The sequence below is a fragment of the Cygnus olor genome, chromosome 26 (assembly GCF_009769625.2).
Source record: "Cygnus olor isolate bCygOlo1 chromosome 26, bCygOlo1.pri.v2, whole genome shotgun sequence".
Classification (NCBI taxonomy): Eukaryota; Metazoa; Chordata; class Aves; order Anseriformes; family Anatidae; genus Cygnus; species Cygnus olor.
In genome coordinates, this window is record NC_049194.1 from 3325709 (window position 1) to 3349044 (window position 23336).

A 23336-nucleotide genomic window follows, 5' to 3' on the forward strand; every position below is an offset into this window, starting at 1 on the left:
AGAAGTAGAGGGGGGGAGCCCTGGGTTCTGCCATGGTTTAAATCTGACCCTGATTTGAGCACCTGCGGAACAACCCCGCTCTGCAAAACTTCGGGGGGGGGGGGGGTCATGATGGGGGGGGCGACACCGGTTGCCCATTTCAGGCCTTTCCCTCACCCATGGGGTGCAGAAATTTGGGCCCCCTCCACCCCACTCTGCCAGGGGGTAGCTTTGCTTCTCCTGGCCCTTCAGGGTCCCCCGGGGTTGGGGTCGTGCTTGTGGAGACAGGGCTGGACCCGGGGGGAGCCCCCCCCAGCTCCCCCGCGGGGTCCCCATATGTGGGGGGGGGGGGCAGGACGGGGGCTGGAGGAAGGGTTTCGGGGCCCTCCCCGGAGGTGGGGATGGTGCTGGGTGCCCCCGGTCCCCATCCTGCAGGTGATTTTGGGGCACCCCCACCCTCTGGGGGGGCTTTTTGGGGGGCTGGGGGCTGCCTCTTGGCCTTCGCTCTGGGCGGGGGCGCTCAGGGCCCGCCCTGGGCTGCGGCGGGGGAAAACGAAAGCAGTGGGCGGCCGTCAACACGTGGTGGGGCCCGCTGTGGGGTGCAGCGGCGGGGGGGGGGGGGCAGCACCTGCGCCCCCCCTCCTGCAGCCCCCAGGCCCCTTCCCCGTCCACGTGTGTGAGGTCCGGGCCTCCTCGGTGCCCACTCCCAGCCCCGTTTCCCCGGCGCTGCCTCAGTTTCCCCATCTGCAAAATGGGGTCAACGAGGCTGAATTCCCCTAAAAGCCCCTGTGCTGTGTCCACCCCCCCCCGACTTTTAGTAGTGGGGGGGTGGGCAATGGGGTGCAGAGGCCCTGTGTGGAGCCCTCGGTGCCCCCCCTGAGCTGAGCGTGGTTGTTTAAGGGAGAAATTATTTAGTTTGGTTATTTAAGAGAGGAGAGGGGGGGGGGGGGGGGGGGGCAAAAAAAAAAAAAAAAAAGAGAAAGAGGGAAATCGTGGTGGGGCTGGGTGCTGAGCTGGGGAGAGAAGGGGGGGCTCCAAGGCCCCCCAGAAGCAGCAGGGGCTCAGGCCTGACACCGGGGGCTGCGGTGGGGTTGCTAGCAACTTCTGTTTTTTTTTTTTTTTTTTTTTTCTCCTAATCTATTTTAAAAATAGATTCATGTGTATCATGTAGAATGTATTTTTTTCCTTTATTTCACGATTTTCCCCACGATTTTGCCTGGAGCAGGTCACCCGGACGGGAGCAGGTGCTCGCGGACGAGCCCGGCTGCAGGAGCAGGCCCCGGGAGCCGTTCACTCTGGAGCCTAATGGTGGGCACCGGGCTGGGAGCGGGGGGGGGGTTTGTGGGGTCTGGTTCTGCTGTGCTGGGGCAAATGTCCCCGTCCTGCGTGGGTGGAGAGGGACAGAGGGACACTGGGGGGAGGGGGGACAGGAAGGGGGGGACAGGAGGGGACGCTGGGGGGAGATAGAGAAGGGGGGCAGGAGGGGATGTTGGGGGGACACAGGAAGGGGGAACTCGGGGGGGGACACTGGGGGGGGATGTAAAGGAAGGGGGGTACAGGAAGGGGGAGTACGGGGGGGACAGTGGGGGGACACAGGAAGGGGGGGCAGGAGGGGGCACTGAGGGGAGATACAGGAAGGGGGGAAGCAGGGGGGGACGCTGGGGGGACACAGGAAGGGGGAGTACCGGAGGGGACGCTGAGGGGCACAGGAGGGGGCACGGGGGGAGCCAGGAGGGGACACTGAGGGGACAGAGGAAGGGGGTGACAGGAAGGAACGCTGGGGGAACACAGGAAGGGGTCACTGGGGGGGTGCCGGGGGGGAACTCGGGGGGGGACACTGGGGGTGATACACAGGAAGGGGGAGTGCAGGAGGGGACACTGGGGGCTATGGGGGGGGGACAGGAGGGGACACTGAGGGGTGCAGGAGGGGACACGGGGGGGACACAGGAAGGTGGGGACAGGAGGGGACACTGAGGGGACAGAGGAAAGGGGGGACATGGGGGACACGGGAAGGGGGGGGCACAGGAGGGGACACTGGGGGGTACACGGGGGGACACTGAGGGCTGCAAAAGGGGACGCTGAGGGGCAGAGGCGGGGACACCGGGGTGACACACGAAGGCACACGGTTCCACGGGTGGGTGCCGCGCGTGGGGCCGGGCCGTGCCTGCGTGTGCGGCGGGGGGGGGGGGGGGACGGGACCGGCAGCCAGCCCCTCAACCAGCCCCACAGCCCCCCCCACATCCCACCCCCCTCCCGGCCCCACACCCACCCACCCCCCCCCCCCGGCGGAGCGGCCGCCCCCGGCTGTGGTGATTTGGGGGGGGTGGGGGGGTGGAAGGGGGGCGGCGCGGGGGGGGGGGGGGGGGCGGGGGCGCGGCCCCTTTAAGAGCGGGGCGGCCCCGGCCGGAGCAGGAAGGAGCCGCATACGGGCCTCGGCGAGCAGCTCCCGCGGGGCGGCCACAGCCTGCTCCGCCCGCACGGCTCGGCCCGGCCCGGCCCGGCTCGGCTCGGCCCCGCTCGGCCCCTCCCGGCCCCCGCGCTCCGCTCCGGCACGGTACGGCCCGGGAGGGGGGGGGGGGGCGGGGGGGCAAAACGGGGGGAGGGAGGAGGGAAACGGGGGGGTAACGGGGGGGGGGGAGGGGAGGGGAGGGGGCGCTGAGGGGGGTTGGGGGTGGGGGGGCGGGGGGGCTCATCGTGGCCCCCCCCTCCCGTTTTCTCGCCCCCCCCCCCCCCCCCCGCGTGCATACGTTGTACTTGGGGGGGGGGGGGGTCGTGGGGGGGGGGGAAGGGCCCTGGGGGGGGGGGTAAAGGGGAGAGGGGGGGTTGCGTGCGCGGTGAGGGGGCCGCTGGGAGTTGTAGTCCGCGCTGCCCCCGGCGGCCTGCAGGTGCGGAGGGCGCGCGGACTACAGTTCCCGGCGTGCCCCGCTCCTCCCCACCGCCCCCCGGCGCGGGCGGCGAGTGGGCGGCGCGTTGATGGGCAGCGGGCGGGGCCAATCGGGGCGCGCCCTCCTGCCCGCCGGCCCCGCCCTCCGCCGCCACCACCACCACAGCCCGGCCCGGCCGGGCCCCAATGGCGGGCGGGCCGCGCGCGGGGCGGGGGGGGGGGGGAGTGGGCGGACCCCCGGGACCCCCCCCCCCCGAGCTCCCCCGGGACCCACCGGGACCCCCCCGCGTGTGGAACCCGATCGAGGCCGGGGCCCGGGGGGGGGCCTCGGGGTGCTGGGCCTCGCCCCGGCGCCCCCCCCCCCCCCCCCGCGGCCCCCCCCCGCCTCCCCTCCTCCCCCATTGGCCTCCATGGCGCGGCCCGGCCCGGGGAAGGGGTGGGGTCGTGGCGCCCGGCCAAGGCTCCCTGCGGGCCCCGCGGTGCGGGGGGGGGGGCGCGGGGGGGACACGGGCGGCAGCAGCGAGGGGGGGGTGGGGGTGGGGTTGGGGGGGGGGACGGGACCCGGCGCTGGGTGGGGTCCCCCGGGGCTGGGCCCGCGGCCAGCACGGCTGGCGGGGGGGGGGATGGGGGGGCTCCGAGACCCCCCCGTTTGTGCCCCCCCCCCCCCCCCGTTCCCTGTCACCCTCAGCTCCCCGTGTCCCCCCCCGCTCCCCGTTACCCCCTAGCTCCCTGTCCCTCCTTTTCACCCCGTGTGTCCCCCCCCAGCATCACCCCCTTCACCCCGTGTCCCCCCCGTGCTCCCTGTCCCCTCCCCCCCTTGCTCCCTGTCTCCCCTCCCCGTGTGTCCCCCCCCCCTTCACCCCGTGTGTCCCCCCCCCAGCTCCCCGTGTCCCCCTGCGCCTCTTTTGTCGCCCCCCTTTCACCCCGTGTCCCCCCCTCCCTGCTCCCCGTCACCCACAGCTCATTGTGTGTCCCCCCCTCCCCCCGGTGACAACCAGGCTCTTCCCCCCCCCCCCCCCCCCAATTTCCTTGCACCCCAAGCTCATCGCCGTGGTCTCTCCCCCCGACCTGCCTCCCCGTCCCCACGGGGGTTGCATAACGAGGGGGAGGGGGGGGCTGAGTTCAGTTCTCCCCGGGTTTGGTTTCGTGGGGTTTTTCCACTCCCCCCCCCCCCCCCCCGACACCCACCCCGCGGCGGGGAGGGAAGCGCGCGGCGGCTGGCGGCGATAAGAGCTGCCCACCCGCGGCTGGGGGGGGGGCCAACCTCGGCCCCTGCGGGGGGGAGAAGCCGCTCGCCTCGCCCCGTAACGTCACCGCCGAGCCCAGGGGGAAACGACCGGGGGGGGGCGGCTGCGTGGCCTCTGGGTTTCGAAGCGTCCTTGTGTTTGCTGCTCCCTCTCCTTGTGAGTTCGGGGTGCGACAAGGGGGCCTCGGGGCTTTTCCTGAAGCTCCTGTGCTGGGTGCTCGAGGTGGAGCTGGAGGCGCTGTGAGCGGCCCCAGGAGCGCTGGTGGCAGCGTTGGGGTCCCGGGGGGCTCGGCGGGTCCCCAGCAGATCGCGGGGTGCCTGTGGTTCGGGTCCAGAGGTGACCTGGTGCCTACCTGGGAGGGAAAGCTTTGGGGTTCGTGTTGTCTCGAGGGCTTCCCCGTGCGTCGAACCCGGCTGCGGAGCGGGGCTGGGCCGTGCCGTTGGGCTCCCCATCCCCGTGCTCGAGCGCTTCGACGGCGCTCTGAGCCCTCGTGTCCCTGCCCCGCCGTGCTCGCGGCAGCCGCCCGCAGTCCCCGCGGCTCGGAGAGCAGCGGGAGGCCGGGGAGCAGGAGTCTTCCTGCTCGTGGCCTCTCGGTGAGAGTTTGCTGCCGGTTTTGGTTCAGAATCAGCCCCGTTCCCCGTGCTGCTCCTCGTCCTGGCTGTCGGGACTATAACTTATCCCATAAGTGCTCCGCGGACGTCTGTAGAGGTCTCTGCCTGGGAGAATTTACAGCCTGACAGGGGCTGAGGTTGTGCGCAGCGTAGTGATGGAGCTAAAAGGTCATCCCGTAACTTCAATAAGCCACCTCTTTTTATTTTTGTTTATTTACTTATATTTTTAATGTTGTATTTCTGAGTGTTCCCGGACGAAAACTGTACGCGGGCGATTCTGGAGGCTGACCAGGAAGCAGGACGGGCTGCGTTAGGAGCCCCGATGGTTGCTGCACACGTTGTCTTGAAACAACTTCATAAAAAAAAAAAAAAAAAGTAATAGAAACCGAGCGGCTCGTTAGAGAGGAGCCGTCCTCGTTTCATATTCACCCTGGCCCCTGTTTAGGCTTGTCCTGGGGAAGGAGGGAGCGGGGAGGCACAGCCCGAGCGGGGATGGCACGGTGGGATTTTTCCACCGAGCCTTAATTACGCTTGTAATTCGGGGGAGGGTTTTGCAAGGCAAGAGCTCTTAATAAACCTGGTGGTGAATACAAGCAGTCCTTGGGTGCCCGCTGATCCGCGGATGCTCCTATGCCTGTAATTTATTTTGTTTTCTTCATTTTCTGCTTATACGTGCATCGTGGCGCCGGGGCTGATGATCTTCAGCCGTATCGCGGGCTCGATGAGGTGGTTGGAAGGCGCTGGGCACGGCGAACGCGCGGGGTGCGCTCGTGTTTTGAGACTTTTAAAGCAGAATTGAGAATCGTGGCTCTTTCCCAGCCGTAAAAATCTGGATTTCGGCACAGGACGCCAATCGGCGAGGAACGTCGTGCTTGTGTCGGGGCCGTGGGGCTGGGCACAGCGACCCGAAGCCCGGTGCCGGGTCCGAAGTGGTGTCGGGGAATCAAGCCTTGAAATCTGGGCCTGCGAAATTCCTCATCCGTGCTTCACACGGAGCCTGAACGCTTCAGAGCTGTGGTTTTTATCTCGGTTAAAACCTGCACTTGAGGGTTTTTTCCCCGCTCTCGGGATGCTGAGTTTACAGAAAGAGAGGAGTTCGGTGACGATCACACTTCATCGCACTTGGCTAAAGCAGCGGGCAGGCGCTCTTCGCCGCGCTCTCACCCACTCCTAACCTCGGATGCGAAGGGACCGGTTGCGATCCGTAACTAAAAACTTCTCGATGAGCAAAACTTGGGGAAAGGAGGAAGAGAAGCCCCCGTACCTCGTCCCGGTGTCCTTTGATGCGGAGCCGGCCAGCGGTGCCCCCGCTCTGTGCCCGGACGAGCGCCGGTGGCACCTCGGGGTGGCATCCAGCGGGGTCTGCGGGCACCGGGGTCTCCCACAGGGACCCGACCCGGGGACGTTGGCTGCTCCTGCAGCACCCCCGGCCCGTATCATCTTCCCCCCCCCGTGCACGGTTTCAGTTTCCCTGGTGTTGTCGCTGGCTCCCGTGGCGGAGCCCGGGCGCAGCTTTCACAGCACAACCAGGGCGAAGTCGTCCCACCCTCCGTCTCCGTCCCCCTGCTGCGGGAGGGGATGGAGAAATCTCCCTGCGGGCCGTAGGTGGAGGGAGACGGCGGGGATCGCTGCCCTCTCCGAACGCGACAAGGTGTGAGAAACTGGAAACTGCCGCGAGCTGCCCCGTGGCCGCAGGTGGGAGCCAAGGCCACGGCGGGGAGAGGAGCGGCGGCTCCCCTGGCACGGCGGCTCTTGGCCGCTGCCGCTTCGCAACCCCCTCGAAAAATGCGTGGAGGCACGCGGTGCCGTCGGGCTGCCGGGAGCACGATGCCCCTGATGCCAGCTTTGCTTGCTCAGACGCTTTTCGCTGAGGGCTCAGAAGCAGTGCGCGGACCCCCCTGTCCTCCCCACTGCCCCCCCGGCTGCAGGGACTGGGGTAGAACCGCTCCGCTCGGGTCTCTGCCGGGCGTCGTCTTCTCTCGTGAGCCGTTGGGGTGGTTTTCCTTGTGCTGTGTGCCCCCCAAAGGAGCCTGGGACCCTCTCCCCGCTGGGGGTGCTGACACCCCGAGTCCTTCACGTGCCGCTCCTGGGCGGCACGGTGCTGCACTCCAACTCCTGCACGACTCCTTGCCGTCACGCTGAAGCTGCGCTCGCTGCCGGCCAGCGCGACGTTTCCTTCCTGGGTCGTGCACCTACCCGTTTCCCACCGGCAAACTGGGAACCAGTAAGCAGGTCTGTTGTTATTTGTTTGCTCGAGTGCCTCCCCGACACGGAGCCGGGCAGGCAGCGACCGCGGGCTTGTAGCTGCAGGTCGCGGCTCCCTCGCAGCCTCCTGCCTCGACAGGCAGAGCACACGCGGTGCCGCTTCAGTCCCTCCCTCCGTGCCCTGCTCGTGTGCCGAGGGAAGGGAAAGGCTTCATGGCAGGAGAGCGCTGCCAGGAATGGGGCGTACGGCACGCGCACTCGCGGGACTCGGCCGCTACACGTCGCGTGGAGAGGAGGGCTGCGAGGCGAGCTGGCTGCTGATCCACGAGCTGGAAATCACATAAGTGTGTGCTCTGCCTTGTCAGGGAACCCCAACCTTAAATACTTCTCTTTTTGCTCTTTTTTTTTTTTTATTCTCCTCCCTTTTCTGCTGGTGTTCGATGGAGCTCAGGAAGCGCGCCCGTCAGGGGAGGCTTTTGGCAAGGGGGGGACCCCCGAAGGGTGGCAGGCGAGGGGCTGGGAGCCGGGCTGCAGGGCTGGGAGTGTCGGCAGATCCCGAGGAACAGGGCAGGATTCGGCCCCTCTCTGCCCCGGAAGGGGAGGTGACAAAACCCGACCCCTTGGTTTCGCCTGGCGTGCTGGCAGCGCGCTGCCTGGTGTCCGCCCCCCGAGGTGTGCTGGTGTCCCTCTGCCTCCTCACCTCGTCTCATCGTGCTCGGCCGGGGGCTGTTTTGTTTCTCCGTGGTTGAGTTTTCTGCTGCTTTGTTTGGCAGAGGGGCCACGCGTCGCCTCTCTGAAATGCTGGCGGTTTATTCCCGTGCAGGACTCGGCGCCTGCAGGTTTATGGGGCTCAGCAACCTTCCTCTGCTGTCCGTGCTGAGCTTACAGGCAAAGGCTGCTTCTTCCGGCAGGACTGAAACAAACTTGGGTTCGTGTTTTTTGTTTTTTTTTTTTCCCCTTCTGAGGCTTTCAGGAGGACGAAGGGCTGAGTGCCCAGGGCTCGGTGTTGTGCGGGGCCTCTCGACAACCATGCTGTGGTTTTGCAGGGAGCTGGGAGGTTGCTGTATGGCAACAGCAGAGCTCTGGGGGGCAGTTTTTGCCCCCCCCCCCCGGTGGGTGCTGGTTCATCTCTGCCTGGCGTGGGGTGATTTGGGTGTCCCGGGGGCTGTTGGTGTTGGCGGATCCCCGCTGTGCCGTGGGACCCAGCACCCATCCTGCATCTGCGCTGGGACCCCGCGGCGATGGAGGCTTCCGGCACCGAACCAACCCACGCATGCAGAGGTTTGATGGGCTCAGGCCTCGAGTCTGCTGCCACACGGACTCAAATCGAGGCACATTCCTGCTGGATTAAATACGGTCTCTGATGACAAAGGAGAAAATTGGCAAGGAGGTCTGGGTGGAGTAACCAGTTACAGCTAACCTTGCAACAAGAAGAGGAGTTCTCAATGTGGCCGCGTTGTCGCAGCCATTTTCACCGCCGACAGCACGTTGGGTTGGGGACCGTGCCCAAAGAGGCAGGAGGCTCTTCCCCACGTGCCCTAAAAGCCTCGGGGGAGGACGAGTGACACGGCCTGGTTGGTGTATGGGGACAGACCCTGGTGTCTGCTGGGGCCTGATGCAGCTCCTGGTTTTTGCTGGTGGCTGATGCTGAGACGGAAACCGAACTTCCCCTTGTGCTTGGAGTCTGTGTCGTGCCCTGGAAGGAAATCCTTTCCCGTTGTAGACAGCTGAGATCTGCGGCGTGGCCAAGCGTGGAGCTTGGGCATCCCTCCCCTGTGTCCGTGGTGGTGGTGGGAGGTGGGTGAGGGCTGCTGGGGCTACGGCAAACCTGAGGCCGTATCCTGAGAGATGCTGAGCGTTCACAGCTGCAGAGCATTCGGGGTATCACCAAACTGTAGGGGTTGGCAGGGCCCTCCAGAGCTCACTGGCTCCAACCCCCCCGCCAAAGCAGTTCCCCAGAGCAGGCTGCCCAGGGAGGCGTCCAGACGGGCCTTGAATATCTCCAGAGAAGGAGACCCCACAGCCTCCCTGGGCAGCCTGTCCCAGCGCTCCGCCACCCTCACCGGGAAGAAGTTCTTTCGCGTGTTGGTGCGGAACTGCCTGGGCTCCATTTTGTGGCCACTGCCCCTTGTCCTGTCCCCACAGACCCCTGAAAAGAGGTCGGCCACGTCCCTCCGTGTCCCACAGCTCAGGTATTTACAGACATCGATCAGATCCCCTCTCAGCCTTCTCTTCCCAAGGCTGCCCAGACCCAGGTCTCTCAGCCTCTCCTCCCAGGGGAGATGCCCCAGGCCCCGTATCAGCTTTGGGGCCCTCCGCTGGACTCTTCCCAGGAGATCCCCGTCTTTTTTGTGCCGGGGAGCCCAGAACTGCACCCAGTATGTGGTCGTGGGCCCCGTGCACTGAGCTGCTGCTGGTGATGTTCCCTTTTGGGTGTAATTCTCGTAGCTCCTTGTGTTAGGGTTGTGCTTTGTGGCAGAGGCAGAGAGGGAGCAGGAGCAGCAGGGCTGGGACTGCCGAAGGGTCACTCCGCTGGCCGGAGCCTGGCTTTGGCGTGAAGGCGAGCGGTTTATCCCTGTCCTCGGAGGCACTCGTCCTTCCCCGGCCCACGTGACTGGGAAAAAGCCTCTGGCACGTCCTTCCTCTGCTGGGCATCGTGTGAAAAGCACTCGAATTCAAGCAGTTTCGGGAAAACCGAGAGGAAGAGCAGCCAGCCTTCCCGACGTGCCCTGTAGCAGCATCCCCAGCACGACGAGGAATCCCAGACCTCGGATGTCTCGTTAACAGAGCCGCCAGCTCCGAGCGGGGCAGCAGTCATCTCCCTGCTCCGTCGTGTCCCCTCCCTGCTGAGAGATGGCCGAGGCCTCTTCATGAAGTCCTCCTCCTCTCTGTGAAGCTCTGCTCCTCTTCTTGCTGCTGCTGACACGGTGGGGGGGCAGTTTTGAATCCTGAGGAGCTTCTGAACGAGCTGAGGTGTAAAATGTAAATCAGTCTCTTGGGATACCTTCAGTCAGCTGCCGTAATTTGCCTGAGGTGGCCGGGGGTTGATGAATTACACCCCAAACCTGCCTGGCCGGGAGTTGCTGGGCAGCATGCCACGTCCCCTCGGTGCTGGGGGGGCTCTGGTGGCCGCCCCCCCGTAGCACCATGGCTCCGTGTCTGAACCCAAAGACCCCAAACGCTGCCGTGGTGCGGGCTGTGGCGGTGGGACTCGATCCCGGCTTTCAGATACGGCTCTTCCAGACCAATTTAGATGCTCTGCCAAATATATCAGACCTACGCAGGCTCTGAACGAGCACAGGATGCAGCCGTTCCCAAGCTAGGAAATGGCTGACTGGCGTCGAGGGGAGGGCTCTCCGCGCTCCCCCGGCTCCGCGAATCTGCCCCTTCTGGTCAGCCGGTGCCACGGCAAAGCCGGCTCCTGGCACCGCTCGTGCTTACGGTGCCCTGCCGTGGGAGGTAATTTCATTTTTTAATAGGAATTAAAATCAAGGCTCTCTATTATTTGTGGTCGTTAAAGCTCCCACAATGCTCATTGAGGGTCTGAGGGGCGTTCAATGCCGGTGTGCCATCCCAGCTGGAGCGATGACCGTGGACTCTTCCCAGCGGAGTTCCCTCGGCAGCGTTAGCAGGATGGGGGATTCTCCTTCCCCATATGAACTCTGGTGCTGCTGAACCATCGTGACCTGCTCCAGAGGCAGTTTTGTTTCCGTGGCACGGTGGGTAGGTGTTGCTTCCCCGTGGAAGCCGTGGAAGAGGAGGTTTCTCCAGGCTCTGCGCCGAAGGACCGGTGGCCGACGTGTCTGTAGGGTTTGGGGCGGGTTTCCTTCCACGTTGGGCAGCTCGGTTGGTTTTGCCATCACACCGTGCTCGGTTTGAGACTGAAGCAAGATGCCTAGAAAGCTGCACCGTGGCTGGAAGGACCAGGACAAAACCCCAGCCCCTGTTGGGGGACCGCTGGTGGGCCCTGCGGGGTGGCGGCGTGGTCCAGCCGTGTGATTTTGGAGCCCCGTGTCCATTTGGGAGCCGCCTGATGTGGTCTCATTTCCCAAAGCAGCCTTCACATAGTGAACCCATCAATTCAGGCTGTGGTAAGCAAGACACTGCGTTGAGAGCCGGGGCATGAGAGGCTTCCCAGAGCCAAAGCCTTCAAAAGGGGAATCGCGGGGGGCTACAGGGGATCCCGGCTGCGGGACACAGAGCCAACATTGTCCGCAGGGCGGCCACAGATCTGTGCATGACACTGCTTCCACCCTTCCCTTCAATAGCTGCATGATCACGGTCATGTCATATGTCTCCTCCAGCGCTTCACCCCAGATGTGATGTCCAGTTAAGATAGAAGAAAGCTGAATTCACTCTTTTTTGCCCCGTTTGGCTGAATTATCTGCTGAACGCGAAAGGTTTCGTCCTGCCGCATTACCAAAATGGTGGGTAGTGGGGGGGGCAGGGGAGGGAAAAACAGCGGTGCACTTCTGTTTTCTTTCTTTCTTTTTTTAAACCATGCAGTTAGTTTCTGTCGATGTGCAGGGTCTTCGCCTCGAGAACATGCATCTGCTCGGCAGGTCCGCATAATTTGGATAGTTTGGCACTAAACTGCCGGCAGCGCATTCCTTTCGGAGAGCAGTTGAATTTTAATGGCAGCACGGAGGAGCTGCAGCGGCGGCTTCCCCCCGGCAGGCAGAACGCCCTCCTTCCCTCCCGCCTGCCCCCGTCCCACCTTTTCGGGCTGGTTTTTATCTCCAGGGGTTTACTTCCCCGCTCAGGGACGTGCCTCCGTTGCTGGAGGAAGGAAGGGGGAACTGGGAGGATTGCTCCCTAAATATAAACGGAAGAAAAAATGCCCGTTTCTCCCGTTGGTCGCGAGTGAGGGATAGGATAACGTTTGGGCCTCGGGCAGCAAACCCCTTTTTCTTTTTTTTTAATAACATCATTATTTTAATAATTTCTTTCATGCGTGCAGCAGCGCTGCTGCAGGGTCTGCCCTGATAGCCTAACGCGGGCGTTTCCCCTGAGAAATTGGGCACGGTGACTCCTCGTCCTTGGGCGCGTTGGGCTGCAAGCGGCCAAATACCGCGTGCCGAGCCCAAAACGCAGCTATTTCCCCCAAAACCATGCTGGGGGGATTGGGCAGCGCGGTGCCCCGCGGCCGTTTCACCTCGTGCTCACTGGATCAGGCGCTGGTAATTTTCCCTTTCTGTCCTGAACGGGGTTGCTGAATTTCCTTGTCGGAGCTGTCGGGGTGGGTGGCACCTCTGCGGGCAGGGAGAGCCCTGTTGTTGTCAGGAAATTTGGGACCTGTCCAGGTGAAGAGCACGTTGCTGGTGTTTGCTGTTACTGGCTAACCCGGTGTGCCTGAGCTGACGCCCGGTATTTGCCTACCTCGGAGCCCTCCTAAGCTGCTCCGGTTCTTCTCTTCACGTTGTAAATAACTGCGAAGGAGCAGGAGCAGCTAAACGCCACCAAGGTTAGGCGGAAAATAGTAATTAAGCAGCGCCTCGTCAGCACTTCTGGTTGCGATTCCATCTCCGTGTGGCCGTCTCATCTGAATGGAAATGTCAGGTCCCAGAGCTGCTGCTGTAGGGTTGCCACTCGATGGCCGTCAACGGGAGTCGCACTCAGCGAGAAACCAAATGAGGTTTGACAAGAGCAAGTGTGGAGTCCTGCCCCTGGGAAGGAACAACCGCAGGTATCAGTGCAGGCTGGGGGATGGCCTGCTGGAGAGGAGCTCTGCGGAGGAGGACCTGGGGGTCCTGGTGGACGACAGGTTGGCCATGAGCCAGCAGTGCGCCATGGTGGCCCAGAAGGCCAACGGGATCCTGGCGTGCGTTAAAAGGAGCGTGGCCAGCAGGTCAAGGGAGGTGATCCTCCCCCTCTGCTCTGCCCTGGTCAGGCCTCACCTGGAGCTCTGGGTGCAGTTCTGGGCTCCCCGGCACAAAAAAGACGGGGATCTCCTGGGAAGAGTCCAGCGGAGGGCCCCAAAGCTGATACGGGGCCTGGGGCATCTCCCCTGGGAGGAGAGGCTGAGAGACCTGGGTCTGGGCAGCCTTGGGAAGAGAAGGCTGAGAGGGGATCTGATCGATGTCTGTAAATACCTGAGCTGTGGGAGACGGAGGGACGTGGCCGACCTCTTTTCAGGGGTTTGTGGGGACAGGACAAGGGGCAGTGGCCACAAAATGGAGCCCAGGCAGTTCCACACCAACACGCGAAAGAACTTCCCGGTGAGGGTGATGGAGCACTGGGACAGGCTGCCCAGGGAGGTTGTGGGGTCTCCGTCTCTTGGAGCCTGCCCATATTTCAAGCTGACAGCACCCTTTCAGCCGTTGCGAGTTGTATGTGAGGGCAACTTCCTAGCGGATGAAATGCAGCTGCTTTGGGGTGAAATGTGGCGTCTTCGCAATCCTGCAGAGACACTCAGTCTAGGATAACAGGCGTGTGATGCTTTGTAGGCACGTCGGGGGTCAACGGAGAAAAAAGAGCTGCCTGGGAGACTGGGGTCAGCAGCTGGAGCTCCCCCTTGGTGGCCCGGTCAGGCCTCGTTTGTCCCAATGGGGGGACCGGCCAGCAGTCATGTCAGTGGCTCTTGGCACTTGCCACCTCTCTGTCAGGAGCTCCTTTGCAGGCATATTTCACCCAACCCTCCAGCATCTCATTACTCCTTGCTCCTGCTGCAAGCCGGCATTTGTTTTTTTGCAGCTTTGTCGTTGGGTTTCTTCGTGTTTTGTTGTTTTTTTTTGAACCTGTATAGGTGAAGGCTGTTCCCTATCTCGTTACAAATCCCCGGAGCCGTCCCGTCCTGTGCACGGCCTCGTAACCCGGCTCTCCAGCCCCCAGAGGAGGCAGCACCGCGCCGTTTCTCCTGGCGGCCTCCGGCTGAGGCTCAGCCCGGTGCCAAGGCCCGGAGGCCGTCCCGGGGAGCCTCGCGGTGCCTCCCCCGTGCCTCTCCTTGCTTTTGCCCCCTCGCCGTCTGGGCCGCCGTGGATCCGAGCCGCCGAGGGCCGCACAAAGGGCGTGTTGTACGAGGAGAATGAGCCGCGGAGCCGTACGACTTGCCATGCCAGCCCTCGGCGGTCTCATGACCCCGCAGCCGTTCCCACACTGTCCGGCCGATTGTCCTGGCCCCCCCCCCGGCCTGGGGGGGTCACCTCGCGTGGCCTGACTCCCTCCCACACACCCCCCGGTCCCTCACGTCCCTGGGGGCTGACAAAGCCCGGCTGTGCAGGCGGTGCGGCCCGACTGCCGGCGAGATTATCGCCTGCAGCTTCAAAATGCTTCGTGCAGCTCAAATTCTCCTTGGGGGGGGGGGGGGGGGGGGGAAGCTTCCCAAAAGCATTGGGTCCAGAGGGGAACAAGGGCTGGACCCTGCGGGGAAGGGGGGAGACCTTGCCCAAGGTCATGCCTGGAGCCAGCGCCTGCGCTGCTGGGACTCCTGGTCCCTTTTCCTGGACCTATTGCTTTTAAAAACCCGTCAACTACGAGCCTCGAGTTGAAATCCTGCTGTTTTGGGAGGCTGTTTGGAGCTGCAGGCCTCTGGGGAGCCTCCTGGGTGGGACGTGGGGTAAGAGGCGTGCTTCAGCGCTTGGTGTTACGGGCAGAATTTCCAGGGGGCTGCGGGACAAATCCAGCCCTGACCCCCAGCATGCACGATGGGTCTTCGGAGAGCTTAAAGGCTGATTTATGCATTCCTAGTAAATACCGAGGGTTTCACTTCAAATTGGTGTTTCGTGGAAGGTTATTTATTTTTATTCTTTCCCCCCAGAACTTAGCACTGCCTGTTTTCCCTGTGCTGGTTCCTATAAGAGGACCGCTCTGTGCTGCCTCCAGGCCAGGCTGGAGGTGTGGAAAAGGGGACGGGAGAGGTCTGCGCATGGCCTTCTCCTGCTCCTCCTCTTTATAAAACAAGCAGGAGCAAATGTTCCTTTTTCCTTGGATTAATAAAGTTTTTAAAAAATGATGTTTTGTGTGCCTCCCTCTGCAGCAGGCAGCACCTCTGTCCCGAGGAGAACGGAGGTTCGCTGCTGGAGACGGAGGAGAAGAGTGCTGTTCCCATTTTACAGAAGGGAAGGCTGGGGCTGGGAGGAGTTCAGGGCTGCAAATTGGGCAGGTTTGGCCCCGGTGAGCCTGGCCCCATGGCCGGCAGCTTGCCCATGGGGAGAGCACCCCTTGGGGTGGAGGTGAGCGAGCCCCTGGCTGCTGGCTTTGCTTTGGGGTTCTCAGCATCTGAAGGGAGGACGTGTTTAACCAAGCAGATCCCCTTTAGCCACGCTACTGTGCCGGCAGTGACTTTTAAATTTTGATTTTGTGTTTTCAAACCAACCCTCGGAGCTGGAAAGAGACACTGTTCTTGCCGAAGTGCTCCTGAGCCGGGCACGTTGCAGGGCTGAGTTCCCAGCACCTCGCCAGCACCTGCCAAGGCTTCCTGGAATGACCGGGTGCCCGTGTCCACTCTCCCCCTGCCCCCGTGGGGCTTTGTGGGGTTTGTTCAACGCCCCCACTGCCCTATGGGGTGGGTGCTGGTGCAGCGGGGCTGTGGGCACCCAAGGTGCTGTGAGCTGTGTGCACGGACCTGCAGGGGTGAGGGCGAGAAGTCTTCCCCCGTGATTACAGGATGGCAGCAGGGGTTTGGCAAATGAGTTTGGCAAACTTTTTCCTGCTGAGATTGTGGGGCCACGGAGCGCTCGTGGCGGCACCGAGCAGTGGTCCGGGGCCACCAGCAAGGCTCAAGCCCAGCACCAGGCACGTTTACAGCTCGGTCCAGATGTAGACCACATGCTGGTCCTTGCTAAGGCTCGCTAGCTCTGCCCAGACCCACGCTAATTTCGCTCTTCTTCCTGACTCTAGCTTGGGTACGCCGGGGCTGCTCCTCCTCCTCCTTCCAGGACTGGCGTTGAGCGCGGCGCCGTCCCCTCCTGCTGCTGCAGGCCTGTCCCAGGTACCTGGCAGGGCAGCAGGAGAGGCTGTGGCCTGCAGATATTTGGTACCGAGGGATGGGAGCTGGTGGACAATCGAGTACGGGCTGGGAGATCCTGGGCTCGTCCCCGAGCAGTCGTGCCCCGCGTGGCTCACCGCCTTTCCTCTCTTCTCCCCGTAGCCCTTCGCATCGAAGATGGCGGGCGGTGTGGACGGCCCCATAGGGATCCCGTTCCCCGACCACAGCAGCGACATCCTTAGCAGCCTGAACGAGCAGAGAAACAATGGGCTGTTGTGTGACGTTGTCATCTTGGTGGAAGGCCAGGAGTTCCCCACCCACCGCTCCGTCCTGGCGGCGTGCAGCCAGTACTTCAAGAAGCTCTTCACCTCAGGGTTAGTGGTGGACCAGCAAAACGTGTATGAGATAGACTTTGTGAGCGCGGACGCCTTGTCGGCTCTGCTGGAGTTCGCCTACACCGCGACCCTTACCGTCAGCACTTCGAACGTCAACGACATCCTCAACGCCGCCAAACTGCTGGAGATCCCGGCGGTAAGGGATGTTTGCACGGATCTCCTGGACAGGAAGATTCTGGCCAAAAATGACCAGATGGATATAGTAGATCAAATTGATCAGAGGAACCATCTCAGAGCAAAAGAGTACCTGGAGTTCTTCCAGAGCAACCCCGTCAACGGCCACCAAGGCAGCTTTCCGTGGACCAACTCAGAGTTGAGAGACCTTCAGAGACTGAACTTCCGAGGCCAAGAGGAAGAGGAGGAGCCGGACTGCAATGGCATGGACTTCTACTCGCAAGCCCCCCTAAACGAAAGACCAAAGGCGAATGACTGTGATCCCGACAGCAACCCAGCCATGTGGCTGGACAGAGAAGAGGAGGAGGCGGCGGTGGCGGCCCCCGGCTCCTTGTATTCACCTTCTCAGAACGGACATTACAGCAGCCGTGGCCTGCCCACGCCGGGAGAAGAGGAGGTGACTTCGGGGGGCCCTCTGGACCAGCAGGAGGCTGGCGACTCCCCCAGCTTCGTGCCCACCGGAGCAGACACGGAGGATGACGCGAGGGAGGTGGATGGCTTGGCTGCCAGCGCCCTGCTGCAGCAAATGATCAATTCCGTGGGGAGACAGCAGCTGGGGGAGGACGACCGAAAGGACGACGATGGGGTCATGGATTATTACTTGAAATACTTCAGCAGTTCGAACGAGGGCGACGTGTATCCGTCCTGGTCCCAGAAGGTGGAGAAGAAGATCAGGGCGAAAGCATTCCAAAAGTGCCCCATCTGTGAAAAGGTGATCCAGGGGGCTGGCAAGCTGCCGCGCCACATCCGCACCCACACCGGCGAGAAGCCCTACGAGTGCGACATCTGCAAAGTCCGATTCACCAGGTAAGGAGCGGGCAGGAGCCGGCCGGCACTGCTGCGGAGCCCTGGCACGAAGCCGCCGCCGCTCGGCGCGGGGCTGGTCTCGTACGGTCTGGTGGTTGGGCTTGATTGATCTTGGAGGTCCTTTCCAGCCTAAATGGTTCTGTGATTTTATTTCAAGCGCTCACCTGCAGGGACCGATTTCTGTCCTAGCAGGTGATTTGTATGTGAAGGCCAGCGTTTTCCAAGAGACAGGCAATTCGGGTGTCTGACTTGAGGTGTCTCAAGGGGCCGTGTCTTAATACCCCATTCCCTGCCGACTCTGGGAGCCCCTTTCATGTGTCCCAAATTGCTGACCTCTGCTGGAAACCTGGCTGGGCCCGGGCTTCTGCAGAGACCAAATAATGTGGTCGATGAACCGGAGCTGCACCCCTTTGCGTTCTTGTGGCTGAAGTGCTTAGTCCTGGCTGCAGAGCCAGGGAGCGAGGCGAGGTTTGGAAAGTGGTGTAGAAACGGCTCCATCTGATGATGGAAACATCCGTGGCCGGTGGCCGTGCCAGGTGGTTGGGAACAGGCTGAACCCCATGCTGTTGGCGTCCTCTCAGCGAGGCACGGGGAGCGGAGCCGCTGCCGTCCTGAGCTCCTGCCCCGAGCTCGCTGCAGCTCCCTGGGGACGTCCGCCTCGGTGCCGCTTCTCCTCTGCAATTCTCTGCTCTCCCCCTTGGCCACGGGAAGGAATGCTGGAGAAAAAGGGGACATTGTTTGGCTTCCTCTGCTCCGCATTAGGCCAAGCGTTACGGCACATCCTCGTGTCCGCCATCGCCAGGCCGAGGGCGGCCGTCCCACCCGGCCTCCTCCTCGCTGCGCCGGGAGGCAGATCGCGTGGGCTGCCTGACCAAGGAGCCAAATCCCCCGGCCCTACCGCCTGCTTCCTGCATTCTGAAACGCTCCCGAGCCCTGCAAGCGCCTCCTGCTTTGCTTCCCGGGCTGGCCGGCCCTTCCAGGGAGCTGCTTCGGACGCCACGAAGCAGATCCAGAGAGGAGAGGCGGCAGCGGCGGCCTTCAGCCCTGCCCGGCCTTCAGCGCGCTCCCGAGCCTCCTGCACCGCTGCCTCCGCACCCCAAAACCTCGCTCGGGGCCGCACCCAGGCAGCACGGGACCCGCGTCCGATAGCTGAGGAATGCCGATAATGCCGGGGGCAGGGTGCCAGCCCTCCAGCACACGGCACGGCTCGTTGCCACCGTGGCCCTGTCCAGGCGGCACCTCCCTGCTGGCTCTGCCCGTGGGGGCTGCCCCTGCTTCTTGTGCCCCACGTCCCGGCACAGAATGCGGCCCCAAATCCGAGTGGGGTCCGAGGTGCTGCCCGGTGCGTGTTCCCCAGCCGCGGCTTCGCAGCGTTGCCGTCAGGGCCCCCGCCTGCCGCTGGAGGTGGCGGGGAGGAACAGAGGCCGTGGCTGGAGCTGGATTTTTTTTTTTTGGTGTGGTTTGGTTTTCGAGGTGGAGGAGTTCGAGATGATGCCACCTTGTTTGCTTCCTGCTTTGCTGCTGGGCTTCTGCCTGCACCCTGCTCCCATCCAGCTCACGGGGGGCTTCTCTCCTTCAAAGCAGGGAACTGGATGGAAACCGTGTCTTTAGCCCAGCCTGACGTTTTAAACAAGCCTGTTTCATAACGTGCCGGGGCCGTGTTATTTTCATACATCCTCCCACCCCTCTGACTTCTAGAAGCCCATGTTTGGCCACGTCAGAGCCCTGCTCGGGGTAACCCCGGCTGCCTCCGGCCTCGGGGCCCTTCAGCATCCACCCCATTCCTCGCCTTGCTCCGCTGAGCTGCTCCCGGGACCGCTCCCAGCCCCTGCGCTGAGTCAGGCAGCGCTCTCGGTGAGGTGATCTGCCCCCAGTCGCATCAGCTCGCTGCGCCTGCTGCGCCTTGCCGCTGTGCCGGGGTCGTTTGCCTCATCCCTCGTGGGACACGGGCACGAGGCCAGGCCGGGGGCACAGGGGGTGGTGTAGCGGGGTGCGGATCCGGCCCCGCTGCCTGCTTCCCCTCCCGGCCCTCGGCTTTGTGCTGATTTTTGCTTGCTTTGCTTCCTGGTTCCTCTGCCCTCCGGCAGGGAGGAGCGGCAGAGTCGCTCAAATAATCTGAAAGAGAGGCACAGAGATTTTAGAAAAATTAAACTATTTTTTTTAAAGAAAGCTATTTTAACGTACTGCTGCACCACATAGTTTGTTCTGAGGACGGCCACGTTTCCAGCCCCATGGGGAGCTGCGTTAAATCCCCTCACAGCAGGGCCGCACGCGGGGTCCCCTCGCCCCCAGCCAGCTGGGCAGGGATCGCGCTCACTGCTCGCCTGCGCTGTCCTGCTGCACGCTTCGCCTCTGATTTTCTCCGGCCAGAAGCGAGCTGCTCTGCCTCCTTCCTGGCACCCGGCCCGGCCGCTGCCAGCACCCTCGCTGCCTCGGGTTTTCGTAACGCGGGCGCTGCCGGAGCTGCGCCGTCGCCCTCCTCGCAGGCGCGGGGCAGGCGGCTTCGCTCGAACCAACGCAGCTCCGGTGGCCGGATCCGGCCTCCCGGTGCCTCCCGGTGCCTCCCGCCTCGCCGAGGGGCTGCCGCCCACCCCGGGGGTGCAGGTGGAGGCTGGATTTGGGCCGCCACCGCCGTGATGGAGAGGGAGAGCAACGCCAACGCCGGGCGCGAGGAGGAGGAGGAGGAGGAGGACGGTGGAGCGCAGCCCTCGGCCTGCTGGCCCCCCTCGCTGACCTGCCCCCTGTCCTTTCTCTCCCACGCAGGCAGGACAAGCTGAAGGTTCACATGAGGAAACACACAGGGGAGAAACCTTACTTGTGCCAGCAGTGCGGAGCCGCTTTTGCTCACAACTACGACTTGAAGAACCACATGCGCGTGCACACTGGCCTCAGGCCCTATCAGTGTGACAGCTGCTTCAAGACTTTCGTCCGCTCTGACCACTTGCACAGGCACCTTAAAAAAGATGGGTGCAACGGCATCCCGTCCCGGAGGGGCCGCAAGCCCCGGGTGAGAGATGCCGGGGGGCTGCCCACCCCCACAGGGAACCCCGAAGACGGAAGCTTTCAAGCCGGTGGGGAGAGTCAAGAATCAGAGGACACCATGCAGAGGAACGGCCAAGAGCAGCACTTTGAAGATAGTTCTAATAATGAAGCGCCAGGATTGAATGTAGCAGGAGGGTCGTCCGAGGGCAACACGCAAGGACTCTCCTAAACCAAAAAACGAAAGTGTCACAAAATCTAGTTAGTACTTTTTCCTCCGATTTTTCTCTTTAAAAGATGTTTCTCTCCCTTTTTTAAAAAAAAAAAAAAGAAATATATATATATATTATGTTTCCAATCTTCCCATCGTAACCAGGGCTCCCCCGAGGATCCCTCCGTAGCCAAGGACCTTTTCGTGGAAAGGCAGACGCTAGGAAGCGTGGGGCGGGGATGGAAAGCGGCTCTGTTGCATGGAAAGGAGCTTCCATGTAAATCCAAAGCTTTATTTTGTGTCCAAACACACGTTAAAAAAAATTATTTCAGAGAGATATCTATTTAAAAAAAAAAAAAAGCAAAAATAGAAAAAAATGGTAAGAGTTGAAGGGCTCTTTCAGGGCGGGCGGTACACGCGGTGCCTCGGAGGGCCGGGGAGGAGCGGGCCCGGCCTTCTCGCCTCTGTTTTTGCAAAGCTAGAAGCTCTACGTGAGGTGCTCAGGTGCTGACGTCCTGGCAGCGGGATTGAGATCGTTTTTGGGGTAGGGAGTGGGGCCCTGCCGCCCGGCCCCGGTGCGGCACCCATCCACCAGCTCCTGGTGGTGAGCGGAGCCGCAGGCAGGGCTCGGTGGTCAGAATTGCCTCATCCTTTAGGATTTAGGATTGCCTGGCTGCCCCAGCAGGGTTTTGTAGGGTCGCTCTCAGCACTGGGTGTGCGTCGGCCCCGTCCCAAACCCACGGTCGGGGCCGTGAGCGTGCGGCTGCGCCCGGTGGTGCCGCTGGCCCCGGCGCCCGCCCTAGGCCCAGAGCCGGCTGCGGATGGGGCCGCCGGGCCAAAACGGCATCTTTCTGCCATCGAGGAGTTGTTGTTTTTTGCTGGGCCAGGCCCTACAGGATCTCCACCTCGCCCCCCCCTCTCCCCCAGGGTGTTTCTGTTGGCTCCTGGGCCCAAACTCTGCTCCCCCCCCCCCAAGACCCCAGCAGGCGCTGCTGAGGCCTCTCCCCACTCGCGGCACCCACGGCTTGTTGCGGGGCTGTGGTGTGGCGTCGGTGCAGCCAAAACCCCCCTTGGTGCCCGGGAACCCCTCAGGAATAGGGCCCAGCCGCTCGGCCCCGGCACCGGGGCTCTGCCGCACGCCCACCGAGGCGAGGCCGGGGGCTGGGGGCCACCGCCGCCCCCCCATCCCCGTCCCCGTCCCATATTTTTAGGCACTCGGTCAGAGCCAGCAGTGTTCCCGCACACCCAGAAAGCGCCTAAAAATGGCAGATTCCTTTTAAAAAAGGTTATTTGAGGACTCCCTTAAAGGGGAAGGAGGCTTTTGGCAGGAGGAGCTGGGAGGGGCGAAGCCAAGCGCCGGCCGCGGCGGCTTGTGGCTTTAAGGCTCCGCGGCCGGGGCTGGACACCGGCGTTGTGCTCTGCGTCACCGTCACCCATCGGGCACCGTCACCCATCGGGCACCGTCACCATACGGTCACCGTTGCCACCATACGGTCACCGCCGCCACCACACGGTTGCCGTATGGTCACCGTTGCCGTATGGTCACCGGTCACCGTTGCTCGCGGCCACTGAGCGCCGCCCAGCCCCTCAGGCCATGGCCACCCCAACCGTCCCGAACGTGGTTTTGGGGGATTTTTTTGGGAGGCCACCCTCCTCTTCCTCGGTGCCACGCCAGGGCTGTGGGAGTGGGCAGGGGTCCCGCAACGGGGCTGACGGACCCCGGCCCCCCGGGACGGAAGCGATCTACGGCCTCAGAGCAGGGGCCGGGGTGCGCCATGCGTATCCCCCCCCCCCGGGTTAGCAGAGGGCGATAACAGAGGCACCTTTCAGCCGGTCACCTGTTTTCTAAATGCACATTTTTTGAAAAGAGATTTTAGTCCTTTTATTTTGAAAGCACTTTTTAGATTCTCTTTTTTTTTTTTTTTTTTTTTTTTTTTTTTTTTTTTTTCCCTTTTCGGTGTTTGTTTTTTAACTTTCAAAGCAAGAGCAGGTTTGGCCGAATGTATTTTGGAGAGGGAGTGAGAGGGGAGTGTGTGATGGGGGGAGGGCTTGAGTGATGGGGTGGGGGAGAGACGGATGTTTATTTAATGCAGAAAAAAGCAATAAAAATAAAAAACCATTATAAAAAATAAAAAAAAAAAAACAAAGAAGTCTTAGCACTTTGCGATGGAACGGGTACTTTGAGATCACTTTATCTTAATTTAAAAAGCAAAAGCAAAAGATGTTTACAAGTCAAAACCAACTTCTACGGAAAAAAAAATATTATTAAAAATCCTAAATTTATTTTTGTAAGAAAAATGTGTATATATATATATATATTTAAAAAAAAAAAAACACACATAGGCAGAATCCAAGGTATATTTCATGGAGTAATAAAAGCCGAAAGGTGTCCAATGTGAGGAACGATGCTAATTAGGTTCTGTGACATGCCCTGAAAATAGACCCTCAGAAGTCGTTGCACTTCACAAAACGGAAGCTTGAATTTTAGGCAGGAATCATGGTTTTTTTTGTTTTGTTTTCGTGTATTGTTCATTTCTCCCCCCCCCCCCCACGCCCCCTCTTTTTTAAAAACAAAAAACAAAAAAGAATCGTTAAATGTTTCATAGCCAGTGCTACTCCAGATGTGTCTCCTGTCCCCGGCCTGGTTGTGCCCACGGACCCGGCTCCGCGGTGTGGGGCTGGCACTGTGGGGCCCGGTGCCATGGGGCCGGTGCCGTGGGGCAGGTGCCGCGTGCCCTCTGCCACCACCCTCACACCAGGCCCCATCCTCCGGCCCCCCCCCCCCCCCCGCCCGCAGACCACCCCAAGCCAATCCCTCGGCCCCTATCGCTGCCCGGGGGCCCCGCCTGGGCGCAGCAGATAAACCCCGTGCCTGCCCCCGCCGCCCACCCGTGCCGTCGTCCCCCGAGGCTGGTGCC

At 62.2% G+C, this 23336-nt stretch overlaps 1 protein-coding gene across 4 annotated transcripts; it reads left to right on the forward strand.

Annotated features, from left to right (window-relative positions):
* Nucleotides 1–1209: 1209 nt before the first annotated feature.
* On the forward strand, nt 1210–20730 carry ZBTB7A (zinc finger and BTB domain containing 7A). 4 transcript variants are annotated; one of them, XM_040537560.1, is made up of 3 exons: nt 1210–1287; nt 16015–17228; nt 19992–20730. In XM_040537560.1, exons 1-3 carry the CDS (start codon nt 1285–1287, stop codon nt 20437–20439), a joined length of 1665 nt encoding a protein of 554 aa, XP_040393494.1. In that variant the 5' UTR covers nt 1210–1284; the 3' UTR covers nt 20440–20730. The 4 variants fall into 4 exon arrangements, with proteins under 4 accessions (XP_040393494.1, XP_040393495.1, XP_040393498.1 ...); XM_040537561.1 differs by lacking the exon at nt 1210–1287 and adding an exon at nt 2370–2533; XM_040537564.1 differs by lacking the exon at nt 1210–1287 and adding an exon at nt 11391–14611.
* Nucleotides 20731–23336: the final 2606 nt, after the last annotated feature.

Bases quoted from the DNA above. Each gene is read 5' to 3' on its own strand.
- ZBTB7A (XM_040537560.1), top strand. The intron at 17,229-19,991 runs GTAAGGAGCGGG...TCTCCCACGCAG, and splicing joins TGCAAAGTCCGATTCACCAG to GCAGGACAAGCTGAAGGTTC.